At 38.7% G+C, this 16,169-nt stretch overlaps 1 protein-coding gene across 1 annotated transcript in view; it reads right to left on the bottom strand.

The window, feature by feature from the left end:
• The window catches only part of CDH8 (cadherin 8), a 139,480-nt gene that overhangs the window by 55,956 nt on the left and 67,355 nt on the right, over window positions 1–16,169 (bottom strand). Inside the window, exons 4-6 of the mRNA XM_066327958.1 lie at window positions 12,570–12,737; window positions 8,671–8,858; window positions 5,709–5,962 (exon numbers count right to left, since the gene is read on the bottom strand). Coding sequence (XP_066184055.1) covers window positions 5,709–5,962; window positions 8,671–8,858; window positions 12,570–12,737 — 610 coding nt within the window. The remainder of the gene's footprint in view (window positions 1–5,708; window positions 5,963–8,670; window positions 8,859–12,569; window positions 12,738–16,169) is intronic.

Consider the following 16,169-nt stretch of genomic DNA (forward strand, 5'->3'; position numbering starts at 1 on the left):
AAGTAAAATTCTAGTAGTAGTGAAGTTAGTAAAAAATACCTTACAGCCATTCACAGGTTTAAGATCTCACTCAAGAAAATACATGAAAAAGACAGCAATCACCTCCTTTTAAGGAGTCATCACTTAAAACTGTCTTTTCATTCTTGAGTTTTATGTAATGCTGCTGAAAGAACTCTACTGATATCTAACACACATGAAACTTTCACAGTCCAGGAAAAAAATAAAACATGAAATGCTCATGTGCTACTCAGGGTTTAGTTGACCTGGGCTTGACAAAAATTCCACAGAGGGAAGACACAGTTTTTCTCTAAGGATCAATCCTTCCTTAAACTTCCACTCACGGCCTTCCTGCCATGCAAGTTTTGAAGCTCTAAAAGAGGGAGTGACACATTTGTGAGTTTATTTTATCCCGTTTCATCCCATCCAAGCCGTATTTCCTCACAACACAAACCCAGCAATTCAAGAGAAAACATTTTTAACATAAGGTGCATGTCTTTGCAAGACAACAAAGAGGTAAAACTCTCTCCTGATTTTAATGTGATAAATATTTGTTACAAAACCAAAAAATAAAATCTGTGGTGTCATAAACCTGGGAAAACTAATGGTACATTTGCAGTTTCCTTTTCATGATAATGGTGTTGTAAGTCTTTTTAATGAGAATGCATTGTCAGATCCATAAAACATACATAAAACATATATTTCTCTAAAAATGAGGAAAGAATATCTTGGGAAATAATATCTTTGAAATTGCCATGAAGCCAGCACAGGTTATTGGGAAGTTTGGATTAGTTTATGAGTCTGCTATGGCAATTATAGAAACAACCCCACAGTGGTTTAACAGAAGCCTGGAAATTATTCTCAGTCCTGCTCTTGCACTGTAGCTGTTATGACTTCATTTGATCTACTCCTTATTTGCACCAATGTAAAACAGGAGCAGAAACCCCTTTTTTTGCTGCTCCTGATGAGAATTGAACCCCAGCAGTGACACGCCAGGAGTGGTAAATGTCCATTTTTAATAATGCCTGGAAGATTGGACTGGGTACTTAGTGACAGATAAACAACGGCACCATTTGGGAGGCACAAAATATTCGATCTGGGTTTTTAAGGCCTGCTGTGAATTAAGAAAATGATCAACTGCTGCCAAAGACGAAAACTCTGCTGAAGGGAATGGGGAAAACCTGCTCCAGTGAATCTTATCTCTGCACAGAGAAAGCCACTGAAGGGCAGTGATTTATAAGAGGGCAGTTGCAGTATAGGAAGAAACTTATTACTCATGCTTTTTGCTATGTGCCTGGATCATGCTTTATCCAAGATAATTCATTGCTGATAAAGAGAGCATGGCTGTAAAGTGACACCAGGAACATGGAGGGAGCCCTGCTGAACCCACAGCTGTGTGCCAACAGGGGATGATCTTCCCAGGCTGGAGCTGCTCCCAGGATGTGCCACCCTGCCCACACTAGCCACAGCAAAGCCTCACAGCTGAGCTGGACTCACTGGACCCCTTTCCCAAAGGAGAGGCATGCATCCAGATGTGACGCTGACACACCATCCTGGCATTGCTGGGCTGGAACACAACAAACCACAGACCACTTTTACAATTATTACTGTCTTGGGTATTGTAACCAAAAAAAAAAAAAAAAAAGTTTATTCTATTCCATCTGTTGAAAACCAGTTGTGGAGGTGTTTTTTCTTTATCTGTTGTAACTCCAGGATGAAGGGGGTGGCTGCCTTTCTGATAACAAACCAGCTGTTAAAACTAGGTGGGGCATTGTTTCTTATCTCTGTTCACCCTCCCATTAGCCTCCATGGGGATATCCTCTGTTAATGGGCCATTAAAACTCACCAATGACATGACACATTACATCATCCCACTGTGAGATGCTCCACCCAGGGAGGAGGAGCCAAACCATCTTCACCTAGATAAAAAGGAGCCACAAGTGTCACCAGACATCCAGGGTTCCCACAGGACTCCCAAAGGAAGACTGGACCCTTCTCTGGACCCTTCTCTGGACCCTTCTCTGGACCCTTCTCTGGACCCTTCTCTGGACCCTTGGCTCCACAGAATCATCACTGCTTCCAACAGGAAGCCACTCCAGGAGGGCTGACTTTGGACTGTTTCCAACACCCTGACAACACCCTGACCAACGGTGTGTCAGGCTGTATTCTGACTCTGTCAGTGGTCTTTTGTATTACTGCATTTACTTTATTTTACATTTTTTTTTTCCCTCTTCCTATTAAATTGCATTTCTGACTTGGAGTGTCTCACTGGTTTTGCTTTCAAATTACCCAACTCTGTTTACCTTTTCACCATCAGCCTTAAATATGGGAGGCCCTTAAGCAGCATGCACTGCACAATGGCAACTAAGGATCAAAAGGAGCTTCTGCTGTTTATTTTAAAGCTGATAGATTAGAAAAGTATCACAGAATATCCTGACCCACAAGGATCATTGAATTCAACTCCTGGCTCTGCACAGGACAGCCCCAAAAATCCATCCATACACCTGCTTTTAAAGCTATAAGAGGCTTTGTGCCTTTAAATAAAGTAAAAGAAAATTCAGACAATGCTTCATCTTTTCTAAGCAAGCATTATAAACAAACTACTAAATGAGGATAAACAATTTAAGAAAAAAACCCAAATACAAAAAAAAACCCACCAAAAACAAAAAAACAATCTTAGAATAGACTGGGTTGGAAACGACCCTAAAGATCATCTCATTCCAACCACTGCCTTGGGCACAGACATACTCCACTGAGACATCAAGCTTCTTTCCAGGCTGTATTTTATAATAATTTTTCTGATTTCTTTAACATTTTATCCTTTGACTTAATTAGCAGACTCTTCCCATGTTCCGAGACATCCAGGTTTTATTTCATTTGTGGCACTTCCATCCTATGAACTTGTGGAGCCTTTGTGTATCAGACTAATGCAAAGCAGACGTGGTATTGGGAGCACAGAAGGCAATTCATATTTTGTTTGTGCTGCCTGGGTTTTTATAACAAATGTACACAGTAGCTCTGTCTAAGCAAAGTATTGATAGAACAGATATCTATTGAAGAAATGTAATTTCCTTGAAATACAATTCGTTGTTGTCTGCTAAAGTTCTGCTTTGAAGGAGAAAAAAGAACTAAAATAATTTTTAAAAGGCCAGGTAACCTTAACATTAAAATAGTCCATTAGCTTTAGAACAGCTAATTGTAATTTTTCAGCTTTTTAATTAAAGTTTAATATTTTTGAAGTGGTATCACAGAAAATATGCATAAAATCTGCACCATCTACATGATACAATAACAGAAAAAAACACCTGAAATGTACATTCCAATCAATGAAACCTGTGCTTGAATATGTTTCTGTTAGAACCTGCCAGATTCCTATTTTGTTCCAAACTGGATGAAAAGGAATTGTATACCTGCTCCCTACTTGTCTCCAACTAGTATTTTCCCTCTTTTAATAGCAGAATTATTAACTTAAAATATTTTCTGTCCTTAAAGTATTTTTAACGCAAAAAAAATGAAGAAAAAAATAGAAATTGAGCTTTCTAGAGCTCTCCCAGATAAATCCAAATTATTCAGGCAAGCAAACAAGAACAAAAAAGTTGTGTAGAAAATTGAGCTCTGTATACTCCTTAATTAGCTATTAAGCCAATATTTTAGAAAAGATTAAATCTGATAAAGTACTGTATCAATTACTTAAAGAAAAGACATAAATCATACTATTAAATTACCTTTTTGCTTAAATGTATTTTGGCCAGTTCTGTTCCATGTACACTAAGTGCTTTTATATGATCTGATGAGCAATAACATTCTAACTCAGTTTACAAACACGAAGTATTTTTGTTTTTTAAAGTCTAAAGATCTCTTGATTTATAAAATGATGAAAAAGTGGAAATTAGGTAAACCTTTTACTCAGATCCATTTCTTGGGCTTGGACAGAATAAAGAGGGTAAGTTTCAGAACAGAAGTAGGTTTGTAAATAGTCTAAATTATTAAGAGTTTGAGCAAAGTGAGAAAAGAATTCCAAGGCAGTGGAACAAGAGTGGAAAAACAGCCAAGGTAAAAGCTGGGGTGAAGGCAGGCTGGGATGAGGAACAGGGGATGGGAAGAGGCAGAGGAGCCAGGACCAAGCCAAGAGCAAAGCAGAGCAGGGCAGAGGGAAGGAACTGAGGTTCAACTGAAAAGAGAAATTGCTATGGAGGGAAGAGAGGCAACTCCCTGTCACCATAGCTAGTCTCACACACCTTTCAGAGGATCCTTTTTGTACCACAGACACCAGTGGGCAGCAGCAGAAAAATCAGGCATGAAGCCACTGCTTCAACTGTGACAAATCAAGCCCCGCCATTCTATGGCATTTTTGTTTAGGAATCTATGGTGGCTGGTGCTGTGTTTACCTAGCTGATTTAGAAATGAGAATCACAGAATCAGAGGATATCCTGAGTGGGAGGAGACCCACCAGGATTATTTATTCTGAGTCTTGTCCCTGCCCAGACCCCCAACAATCCCCCTGTGCCCCCCTGGCAGTGCTGTCCAAAGGCTCCTGGAGCTCTGGCAGCCTCAGGGCTGGGACCATTCCCTGGGCACTGCCTGAACCCTCTGGGGGAGCAGAACCTGTTCCTGCTCTGCAGCCTGAGGCTGCACTGGCCCAGCTCCAGCCCTTCCCTGGGTGCTGCCCCTGGCCCAGAGCAGAGATTGGAGCTGCCCCTCAGGAGGAAGTTGTATAGAACCCAAACTTACTCTCCAACTCTTCACAGAGAATTTCTAAAGCGGCCAAACACGTTGAAAATTCTGAATTTCTAATTCTGAGGATACCATTCTATGATATGCAGCATGTGGGGCCTCTACATAAAGTTTAAAGTCCAGCTCTGCAACAAACCTGATGGAAGTGACAATGATTAGAAAATGATGGTGACAGAAAATGATGGATTATAAAAGCTAACATCATCCTCCTGATGCTGCAGACTGCTTGCCTGGATTAAATTCCCTGAGGCAGCAATGCACAGCAATGATTACTATTAAATAGACTCTCCACATATACTTTTGCTATGAATCTCCCATTTTGGTGTTGGTTTTCCTAATGCTTTTAGCAGGCATTACTACACAGAGCAGAATGTGCTTTGGAACACTCACCACACTATGTGATCACTACCAAGGGGGAGGGGAACATGTGTGCTCATCAAATTAGATAAAATCCACTGATCTGATCAAACTGGAATAGAAGGGTTTGTTCAAATTAGATCAAAAGGGAAAATATTATAAACTGAAGATGCAAAAGTCATACGGGAATAATCATCTCTGACTTTGTATCTTTAAACCAGGAAAGGGTTTAGACAGGGGAATACAAAATATGTTTTGACAACCTTACAACTGCACGGCACAAACTCAGTATTGTTAGTGCAGACACTACTGGATTATTTAAATTCACTGCAGAGATACACTCTGATGATTCAACCCCATCCAATCTCATTTCTCATAAGAACCACTCACATTTCTTATTTTCATTGCATTCCTCTGTTTCATAAGACTACTCCTATGGCAAGGAGCATTTCATGGACTTTGAAAATGATCTGAACTGATAAATCTAAGATCATAAACCAAATCCTATCCAGGCATTTTCACAGAAACAGAACAGCATGAAAACAGTCAGACAATGAGTGGGGGAATCCACTTGGGATCTGCCAGTAGTATTCCCAAAGAACACCTTAAAGCAGCCCTACCTTATGGGGCTGGAAGACACGTCGGGGTCATGGGCTGTCACCTGCCCCAGCACAGAGTTGATAGCAGCATTTTCATGTACTTCCAGCAGGTAAGTGGGAGAGGAGAAGACTGGTGGCTCATCAGCATCCTCCACCACGATCTTCACAGTTGCCGTGTCCTTGAAGGGGCCCCCGCTGAGGAAACGAGGGTCCAGGTGAATGTTGGCTGCCTCCACCTTCAGGGTGTAGGACTTTTTAGTCTCAAAGTCCAGTGGCTGTTGAGAAGGACAAAGATAAATGTTTTTTACTGATGGCCACAGAGAACAAGAGATCGTAACGCTGGTGGATGGGAGTTATGTGCATTTTTAAGCACACAGGATGAGTTTTAATGCAGCCACTTCCCTCTCCCAGAAATACAACCTCCAGATTTTCTAGGCACATACTGGTATCTGTTGATTTACCAGCCTCAGAGAAAACAGCTCTGTTTCCTTGTTTTTCACAAGAAATTTACTGAATTATTCTCTCTCATGTATTATACCATTACAATTACATATCAGACAAATACTACAAATTTGTTGGGGACGACACAAGTTGCATACCAATAATGCACTACATCAGTGCTTTACTGGCTGGAGATGAGAAAAAAATTAAACTGGCTCCACAAAGAATAAATATTTTATTACTTCCAGAAAAATGTGAGAAATGCAAAGAACTAGAAATTATTATTTGTTGGACAGGAGAGGCAAGACGTAGAGCTAATCATATAAGAAAGTACTTCAATATTTTTGCTCTACAAGTACCTCTGTAGTTCAGTTTATAGGAGTAAATGAGGTAGACATCTCTCAGGAATTTCTTAAAACTGTAGCAATTTCTACTTCTGTACTTTTTCTCTTTTTTTCCTTTTTTTTTTTTTTCCACAGACAGAATTGCAAAGCAAATTACTTTATTCTATCAATATACCTGCCATGTTACCACTGTTTTTACTATTTTACAGTTCCATATTAACTCATAAAAGATGAAAACTCAGTGGATTTAAGGGACTGAAATATCAAATAACCCCCAAATCTGTGACACTTTTGAGTGTTAAGACTTTTTCATTATGGGAGATTCAAGTTTGTGTCTTGAAGTACATCAGTATATTCACTATATAATTCTCTTGTGTCTCAACAATTCAAATTTCAAAGATGCAAATTGCCAAGCATTGGAAAGATATTAAGATTTGCATTATAATGTCTCAGGGATAAAAAGAAGAGGACACAGACACTCTGAATCTGCAATGCAAATACCAGCAAGAGCGCAAACAGGAATCTTCAAGGAAGTCTGTCAAAGCCTTCTATGGGTATATTTTCAAATTCTGTTGATTTTTTTCAGGTATGAATCAAGCTCTAATGGGATTTGCTCTTTCTCACAAATTCTAGTAAACACAAGAAAATCTTGCTTCTTTTGCAGCTCTTAAATTAGTAAGCTTTTGAAATTATGAATGGGGATTTATAAATCAGCATATTCACAATTTGCCAATCATGGCTCCTGTCGCACTTTTTCAATTGCTTTTCATATGCTTTACAGAAATGACAGCACCCCAATACATTTAGTCATGCCTAATCAGAATATCATATTGAAAATTTACTCAGCATTGTCTAAAGCCCATGATTTTATGCTGAAGAAAATCTGTTGGTGAGCAGTACCCTCCATACATCATCTACTGGAGTAGAACCAAAATTATTATTGCTGTCAAAATGAAAATATGAAACAACATTATGGTTGTGATTCAGTTATGAAATAAAGCCAAGGGAACTGGGGCAAAAGGCTAATTGCCTCAGCTTACAGGAGAGGCCACAGCATACAATAAATAACAGTAAGGAAGAGCTGGGATGTATATCATAATTTTCTCTTCAGAAAAACAAACGTAAATTTAGATAAATATACATTAGGTTATTATAAAGCTACAGTGCTGACCTACTCACTGAGAAAGAGAAAATACAAAGTTTTGACAGGCAATCTGTCTGACCTCTTTCACGACAGGTACAGGAGGAATATTAATTACCTGTGCTCGTTGAATTCACCTTTTCTCACTGGAACATCATGGTTTGGGTTTTGTTTACTTTTGGTTTTTATAAACAAAGATTCATTTAGAGTAATCTGTGCTATGCAGTTATAATCTTTTTCCACTGCTATAAATTATGTTCATATCCCTTTTCAGAACACAGCATGAGTAACAGCTTTTTCTCCTTCCCAGGAAAATAATGACAGCTAAATCTGCAATTAGTATTTCCCTGGCTTTACTAGAGGAGTTTTGTTCTACTCTGCATCTCCCCACTTTCTGTACGTAATTGGGTGGTGCTTTTGTTTTGTTTTGTTTTGATGCAAATGCCTCACCTGGCACACATCAAGACTGTACAAGCATAGAAAAGGTATCACGGTTTACTTTAGGGCCCAAATTTGGCACTTCTCAAGTGAAACTACTGATTTCCTTAATAAAATTCACTGAAATCCCTGTTCATTGAATGAAGACAGTTCAACATGAGAAAAGGTAGGGAGACTAAGCTCTCAGATATCAGGTAATTTAATTAATGCACTGTGGTTTATTCTTCTCTGAACAGCTACACAGGAAATCAAATAATTGAGAGAAGGTATTTGATGAATACTCAGCCAAGATTTTGCAGAAGTTTAAACCACCACCAAAGCAGACTCTAATCTATTCCCCTCCTTTGGACCCAAGGAAGCAAAACCTGCATAATGTGACCACATGGGAGATGAACACATTTCCAGCATCCATGGATGTCTCTCCATTCGTCACCTCAATGAAAATTCAGAAGAACAGGGCCAATAAACACACCCCTTGCCATCACTCCACTGGCTTGACACCTCAACCACAGATGAAAGAACCCCTGGAAATCCAGCATCTTCTCACAACAGAGCAAAGTCTGGCAGGGTAGTTGTATGTACAATAAACATTCATGTTTTTAACAGAGACATGATTTACCTTTCTCACTCTAATAATGCCGTCCTGAGTTTGGGCATCTGTAGTAATCTCAAATATATCCATTCCATCTCCTTCAATAATATCATAGGATGATTTAGCATTTTCTCCAATATCCAGGTCATTTGCTTTCACCCTTCCTATTGGTTCACCAAGAGCAACATCTTCCATTACTGAGAAGTGATAGAGACCTTACAAATAAGAGGAAAAGACTAAACATTAAGCTGGTCCCAGTGTCCCCTGTGTGCCCTTCAATGTTTACATCCCCCAACGCCGACTGATCCAACCCCCATTCACACAAATTATTGACTGAAGGCACCAGAGCGTGGTCCTCACACAAGAATATTCCCTTTACTGTAGGTGAGTGTCCTTTCCACGCCAGCAGTCTCCTGCTGCTGATGTTTTGTGCTGGCAAACACAAATATTGAGCTCCTTTCAACGCTGCAGAACTTACCTTCTTATACAGATATTTTATTGACAAGGGAGTTACAATTCAGCCAAGAAACTTTGGCTTTCACTCCACAAAAAATTTGGTCTCATACTTTAAAAACCTATTGTGTAAACACTTACATAACTTCAAATATTTACTACATACCTTCAAATATTTACTATATAACTTCAAATATTTACTACTTTTTAAAATGTAATTTGATTTTGTTTGTTTAAACCTTTCCATCTCTCTTTTGTAGTAAGAAACTAATCAGGAAACATTCAAGAAAACTCCCAAAATTTATTTTTGACTGGAAACAATAACTTTTCATAGCAATCATTACTGTGTTTACTATTTGTTGTAGAGTTAGACTAAAATCTGTTAGAAATGGCCATTCAAATTGATAGCATTTTATTTTTTGTTACACCTGCTTCAAATCTTTTAAGCTAAAAAGCATCAAAAATCGATTTAGATACATTATTTTAGGTAGGAATTTTATTAAAGCAATACCCAAAATACCCATTTTCTTTTGTATCTCCCTGTTCTTAACTGAAGTCTGAAAACCAGATGACACACATTTTACACCCAAAATTCTCTCTGGAGTCCCTGTATTTCTACCACTTTATAATTGACGCTTACTGAAGTTAATACATGACCTAATCAAATGAAATTCAGCTCAGGAGTTAAAACAGGCAATAATAATTCAAGGATAATAGAAGAGACCATTAAAACAACTTTTGACACTAGATTCTGGCCTTGTTCTTCTCTGTCCTCCCTGTTGTTCTAAGAATCTGTTAAGTGCAGGCAATAACTTTCCAAAAACAATGCTCCAGAGTTGTTGCTTTACCTGTTACAGCTGATTGCAGAAGCAACAGTTGAAAATAGGAAAGAAACTCTGAGGAATTCACAAATACATGTATTAGCTACACAATGAAGTCCCAAAGTGACTTGGTTTTAATGCTCCCAGGCTAAATTATTAGAGATAATTTGGAGATCATCAAGATTCCTCAGAATATCCATAATGGCTCAAAAACAATGAGCAGCCAAAGCAATGAAGTGCCCTGGGAGACTAAATTATGCGTGCATCATTTACACTGCTGTCCACACTTTGTGGTTTGAATCTCCAGGCACAGCTGATTGCATTGTTAAGTTGATATTTTGCTCCCAGATTTATTAAAACAGTTTACAAAATATGAAGAAAAAGTTAGAAATTATGATGCAGCTGACTCTTTGAAACAAATTCCTCTCCAGAATTATGCATTGTGTCATAGCGCTGAGGTGACCAAAATATCCACACTGGGCATCTTCGAAAGCCCTGGGTTTCCACAGTTCTTCTCATTACAATTCTGTGGTAAACTGCCAGGTTAAAAACTTTGGTGACTTATAAAACACCTCTAAAATTATTTCAGAGAGATCACAGAAGTACTGAAAGTTCATCTTTTTCATTTCTAAAACCCAGGAGGCTAACACTCTGAAATCAAACCATAAATATACATTTCTGTCCTGCCTGGAAACAATAACCCGATAAAACACCCTGTTTCCCGAGCTCATTACCATTTATTGTGCAAGCAGCATGTATTACATCTTATGAATTTCGATTTCATTCTGGCTAGGCTTATTGTAAGTTTGATCCTTTCTTATTTTCTTTTCCAGGCAAATGCAAACTGTGCTTCAACAGTGTTGAAAAAACCCCAAACAAACCCTCAGACTTACTCAGCTCTTGTCCAAGGGCAGAGTGGTGGCTAATCTGTGGTGCTAGCAGCCAGCTCAGAATGCTGCCTTTTAAAAAGCAGAATTTGCAGTAACACCCAGCTGTAATGTTACTGTGGCTCATCATTAAAGCAGTAAATACATAATACCCAGTACATGCAGGGCTTTTTCCTAAAGAACTGGCATCATGGCCAGTGGTCATTCCTAGAGGGAAGCCTGAATCCTGCAGGAGCTGTAATAGCTTCAGAGGAAACACCTTCCTCATCACTGCAGGAAAACTCATCCAGGAGCAAATGTATTCCAGCAAATGTATTTAGATGGTGTCCTGCTGATGCCCCCAGTCAGTGTGTCACTGTGCCCAAAAAGCTCTGGGAAAGGGAAGGTCTACCTCCCCGTGCTGTGCTCCTGGGCTGCCCCCAGTTTGGACCAGCTGTGCTGCTGATTTTCGGGTCAGATTTTTGCCAAAGGCTTTCTGAGGCAGTGCTGGTACAATATAAAAGCCAGGTAAGCTGGCAAAGGCAGGTCTGTGCTCCCTGAGCTGGAGCCACAGGACACTGCAGGTATAAAAGAGACATCCCTCTGCATGCTGCTGATAGAGTTCTGCAGACATTTCATTGTTAGGGAAATTGTTGGAAAACACTAACACAGAGGGAAAGGTAATGCAACAGGACACAAAGTAAAAAATTTATGCATTTCCTGCTTTATGAGAGAAAACCTTTTATTGTGCAGAGTGCTTATCTGCTAAAAACCACTAAGATGAGGTAATAAAATATATATTTTGAAAATAAGCTTTTGCCTCTGCTTATTTGTATTAGATTTCTTTCTCTCTCCCTCCATCTCTAGGTATGTTTTCTACAGGCTACAGAAGCATATTTATCATATGCTGAGCACTAGGACAAACCCATTTTGTTCTGTGTCCTCAGAAGAGGGCAAAAGTGGAGTTCAAGTAATCCATACAAAGAAAAAAATAACTTTACAGTGGGTCCCTGAGCACCTTGTTAGAAAAACATACTTCTAAGAAAACAAAAATGATGCAAAATCTAGATGCAGGCTCAAAAAACTTTTAACTTTAATTTTCCAGAAGAAGCCTGATAAAAATGCTGTTTCTAATAGTGTATTAGGTTGCACCTGTTCCAAATGAAATCAATTCAGTCATTATGCTCTCCTTCCTCTTTTTTTTCTTTTTGTCTTCATCTTGAAAATAGACTACAAAGCTTGCAGAGAATCTCAGCAGGATGCCAAATCATTTTAACCTAGCTCAGCAAGATACCCATTGGAACCAGAGTAGAGAATATGGATTTTGAATTAAAGATCAACAATTATCTAGATTCAGACTTATCTTCTTTGTTTTCTTCACTATTGCCTAATTAGTCAAGGCTTTATTCCTTTTATCAGTTATATGTGTCTTTTACTGGTGGTGTCACTTGTCTGCATGAGATGGAAGCAACAAAGCACACAGAAACAACTGCACTGAGAGGAAATAAATATGTTTTCAGAAGTCTCCAGGCTCTTTTGGGTGGATGTAAGAGGGGTAACAAGGAAGCCAGAGATCTGTGTACACTGTTGTGGACATAATTCCCTCTTTCCCAAGCCCTTAATCAGGCAGAGGACTATTAACCTTTCTCTAGTAACAACTACATCTTTTATATTACATTAAAAACCCAGACAATGTGAAGATTAAAAAAAAATTTGATTTAAAAAAAGAAAACACAACACAATACTAGCTTCTTATACAGGAGCACACACATAAAATGGCACTTACTCTGTGCAAACTTAGGAGGATTGTCATTCACATCGCTGAGCGTAATTGTCACCGTTGTAGTTCCAGAGAGTCCACCCATATGTCCTCCCATGTCCTTTGCTTGGATGACCACAAAATATTCTTCTTTGGCTTCTCTGTCCATGTTGGGAAGAGCTGTTTTAATTATAGCTACAATAATGGTGGGGGGAAAAACCAGTCAGGTACAGACACAAATGCAGTTTGCAGCTGTTTTCATGGATATATGCAAATATTGGTATACAAGAGATGTCAAAAGTCCAGTTAGGTTGCCACTTATTACAAAGGATGAAGAATTTGAGATTTTGAAAAAATTATATTAGAGGTCATCTACCTTGATTTAATTAGAAGTGCCTTGAAACTGGGGTTCAAAACCCAAGAATTAATCGTAGCTGTGATACATATTTGTTTCACATTTTATTCCTGACAAACTTCTTGATTTCTGCCCTACCTCCCCCAGAAATCCATCCTTTCCCCACAGAATTCCCAAACAGAAGAAAACCACACATAAAGCTGACTCTGTGAACACTGTTAACCACATCTGTTCAGGTTGTTTAAAGTCATTTAAACCCAAACCCATTATTTAATCCACTCCTGTGTATACTGCAGGCCACAGTTGTTCTCTCAAGTCTTAAACTGAGTGCCTAAACTTGAACAGGAGAAAGACAGACTCCACTCCACTGCTCAATAATAAAAAAGGGGATCACCTGTGGAACAATGACCTCAGGAAGCTGCCATCACCTACTTTATCAGGTTAGAAGCTTTTAAACCCAGAGAAGTTCAATGATCTGCTGTATACCAACATATAAAATGTCAGTGGGCTGAAGGAAATATCAAGTTTGGTTAATTCTGGAGCCAGATCCACTGTAAACTCAGAGATTTCAGGGACATGCAGTAGAAGAAATAACCAAAGCATTCTTTCTTTCCAAAGTTTTTCCACCTGTAATGTGCTTTATATTCACAATATGTACTGGAAGTGTAATACTGAATGTTTAAAGGTAAACCTGATCAGTCCACCATAATCATAAGATCATAGCAGACTGAAGAAGCCCCACTAAACTTAGGGAAAATAATTCAAAATGTTCAATTGAAATATGGCACTTTTTTAATCCCCTTTTTTTTTTTTTTTTTTTTTTTTTTATTCCATTGAAAAATAATAAATAATGTTTCTTTGCAGACATTGACAGTAACTCAACAAATCCTTGTTTTAGTTTTGCTTTCTTTGCTGGGATTGGAATAGCTGTGGAGGCTGCATGTATCTCTTACTCTCTTGCCTGGCACAGGTTCTACTAACCAAGCCTTTTAGGAATGACATTCTGGCTGAAATGCTGAGATTACTTATTCATGTGGAGTAAAGAAATATTCTTTTTGCATTAATAGAGATCCCTCTTAATAAATTCTAAAATTCTCAAATTATGAAGAAAATGCTAATATTGAATAAATATCTATTTATCTTCAACAATAAAACACTAAGAACCTGATCAGACCTTCTTTTCATGGCTGAGGACCAGTAAGGGGGTGTAAGACATTTATAATACAGCAATACACTTCCTCCATAAACCACCAAATATAACACAGGAGCAGGTTTGTAACCTACACTCTTGTAATTTTTTTTTCCCATAAAATATTTTTGGTTGTTGCCTCACGTATTTTATAATTCTTCAGGAAAAGGAAACCTCTGCCTTATGTCGGCAGCAGCCAAGGCACAGAAGTCTCTGTTCCTGAGGAACCTGGGAGCCACAGAAGGGCTGGGGTTGGAAGGCACCTCTGCAGATCAGCAGGTCCAGCCCCCTGCCAAGGAAGGGTCACCTGGAGCAGGTGACACAGAACATGTCCAGAGGGACAGGGAAACTCTCAATTAGTGAGTTCTTACTCCAGCACAGGGAATACAAAGCTCACAGTAAGTGGGGTTTGGAGCCTCAAGGCCAATGGCCCAGCAGGTGGAAGTGCCTCGAGAGGCAACCCACATTATTCTGCCACACACCCAAGAAAATGTTTGTGTTAAGTTTTCTGAGTGAATGCAGGGGAACAATAAACCCCATTTATCAGATTTGATAGGTGCAAAATACAGTCAGTGAAAGAGTAGGGTCATTTCCTCCATGGCAGCCTGGGTAAGGAAAGTAAATGAAGCTTAATTCTAAAAGCATCTGACAGTTGTGGCTGGTTTGTACTGACTGGGTTACTACTGACAAATAATAATGATGTATTCTGCAAATAGGTCCATTGTTATAAGTGAAATGACTCATAAAAAGCATTCTAATGTAAATTTAGGCGATCAGATTTGGTCCACATTCTTTTTTTTTCACTAATATAGCAGATCCAAATATCAGTGAACCCTTATTTCAATAGGGCTTGTATTAAGCATACTGTACTTTATCTCCATTACTTTTTTTTAGGCAGAGTTTCTATGTTTGGTTGGTTGTTTTAACCTGATTTACATAGTTAACTCTAGCCTACAGATGAGCTGCATGAGATGCCATATTTTGTATTCTGCAGTTTCCACTGAGAAAAGTCAATTATTTCACTAAATTGATGGGTTTTCCTAGACAGGTATTTTAATTTGTCTCTTGATGTATTGAACAGTTTAGCCCTTGCCTATGGTTTGAAATACAGCAGGCAGATTAAATACCTTTAGAAGTGCCAAAGTAAAAATTCAAATTTTGGCTTTTAAGACATAAAAACGTGGGGCTTTCTTTTTCTGTGTAAAGGTACTAACACAAGCTGTTGTTTCATGAGTTTTATACATATCTGCTGGTTTATGGTCACAGACCATAAACCACTTGCCAGAAGCTGAGTCAAAGTCAAGTTTCAATTTAAAACACAATAAAAAGGCTAAAAAGTAGTTTACTGTTTAAATTACTATAAGAGGTACTGAAGATTTTTAAGAACCAAATCTATCCAAATTACACGGGCTGACTGTTACCACTACATTCAGAATCTATAGAATTGAGGCCAGCAACAGGGAAGTGTTGTTATCTCTTAGGAGGCAAATTTATAAACATCCTCATCTATTTTGATCAAGACAAATACAGACTAAGAGAGTTCTGCATAGAGAATCCCAAAGATATTTATTTGTTCTTTTGCTTTATTCACCAGTCCTCAGGCTGGGCTCGCAGGAAGTACTGAAACCATCTGTTTATTTTTAGAACACAATCCACGCTCACCAAATACCAACGCACCCCCAGCACACAGAACATTAACTCACTGAGCACTCAACCTGCTCTGCTTCAGTTCAACCCAGAAACAAATGGAGAATAAAATCATAATCACTTTCAGCATGCAGTGATGGATGAGAAGGAGACGTGCCAAACAGGAGTAGCTCAAAAGCGAGAGAATTACCATAAACTAATGTAAGGCAGGTAGATGCTTGTTGGAAGATTGTATTCAGAGCAGTTATCAATGGCTTACTGTCAAGTGGAGAGATGGATGATGTGGTGCATGGGGTTTGTTCTGCTTCTAGAATCATTCAATATTTCCTGAAAGCCAGAAGGCAGGGAGAACTTATCAAGCCTTTCAGATGACACAAAGTTGGGAGCCATTGCAAGTACAGGAAGAACAGGATTAGAGTTCAAAACATTTTTCACA

This window comes from Sylvia atricapilla, chromosome 12, assembly GCF_009819655.1.
Source record: "Sylvia atricapilla isolate bSylAtr1 chromosome 12, bSylAtr1.pri, whole genome shotgun sequence".
Taxonomy (NCBI): domain Eukaryota; kingdom Metazoa; phylum Chordata; class Aves; order Passeriformes; family Sylviidae; genus Sylvia; species Sylvia atricapilla.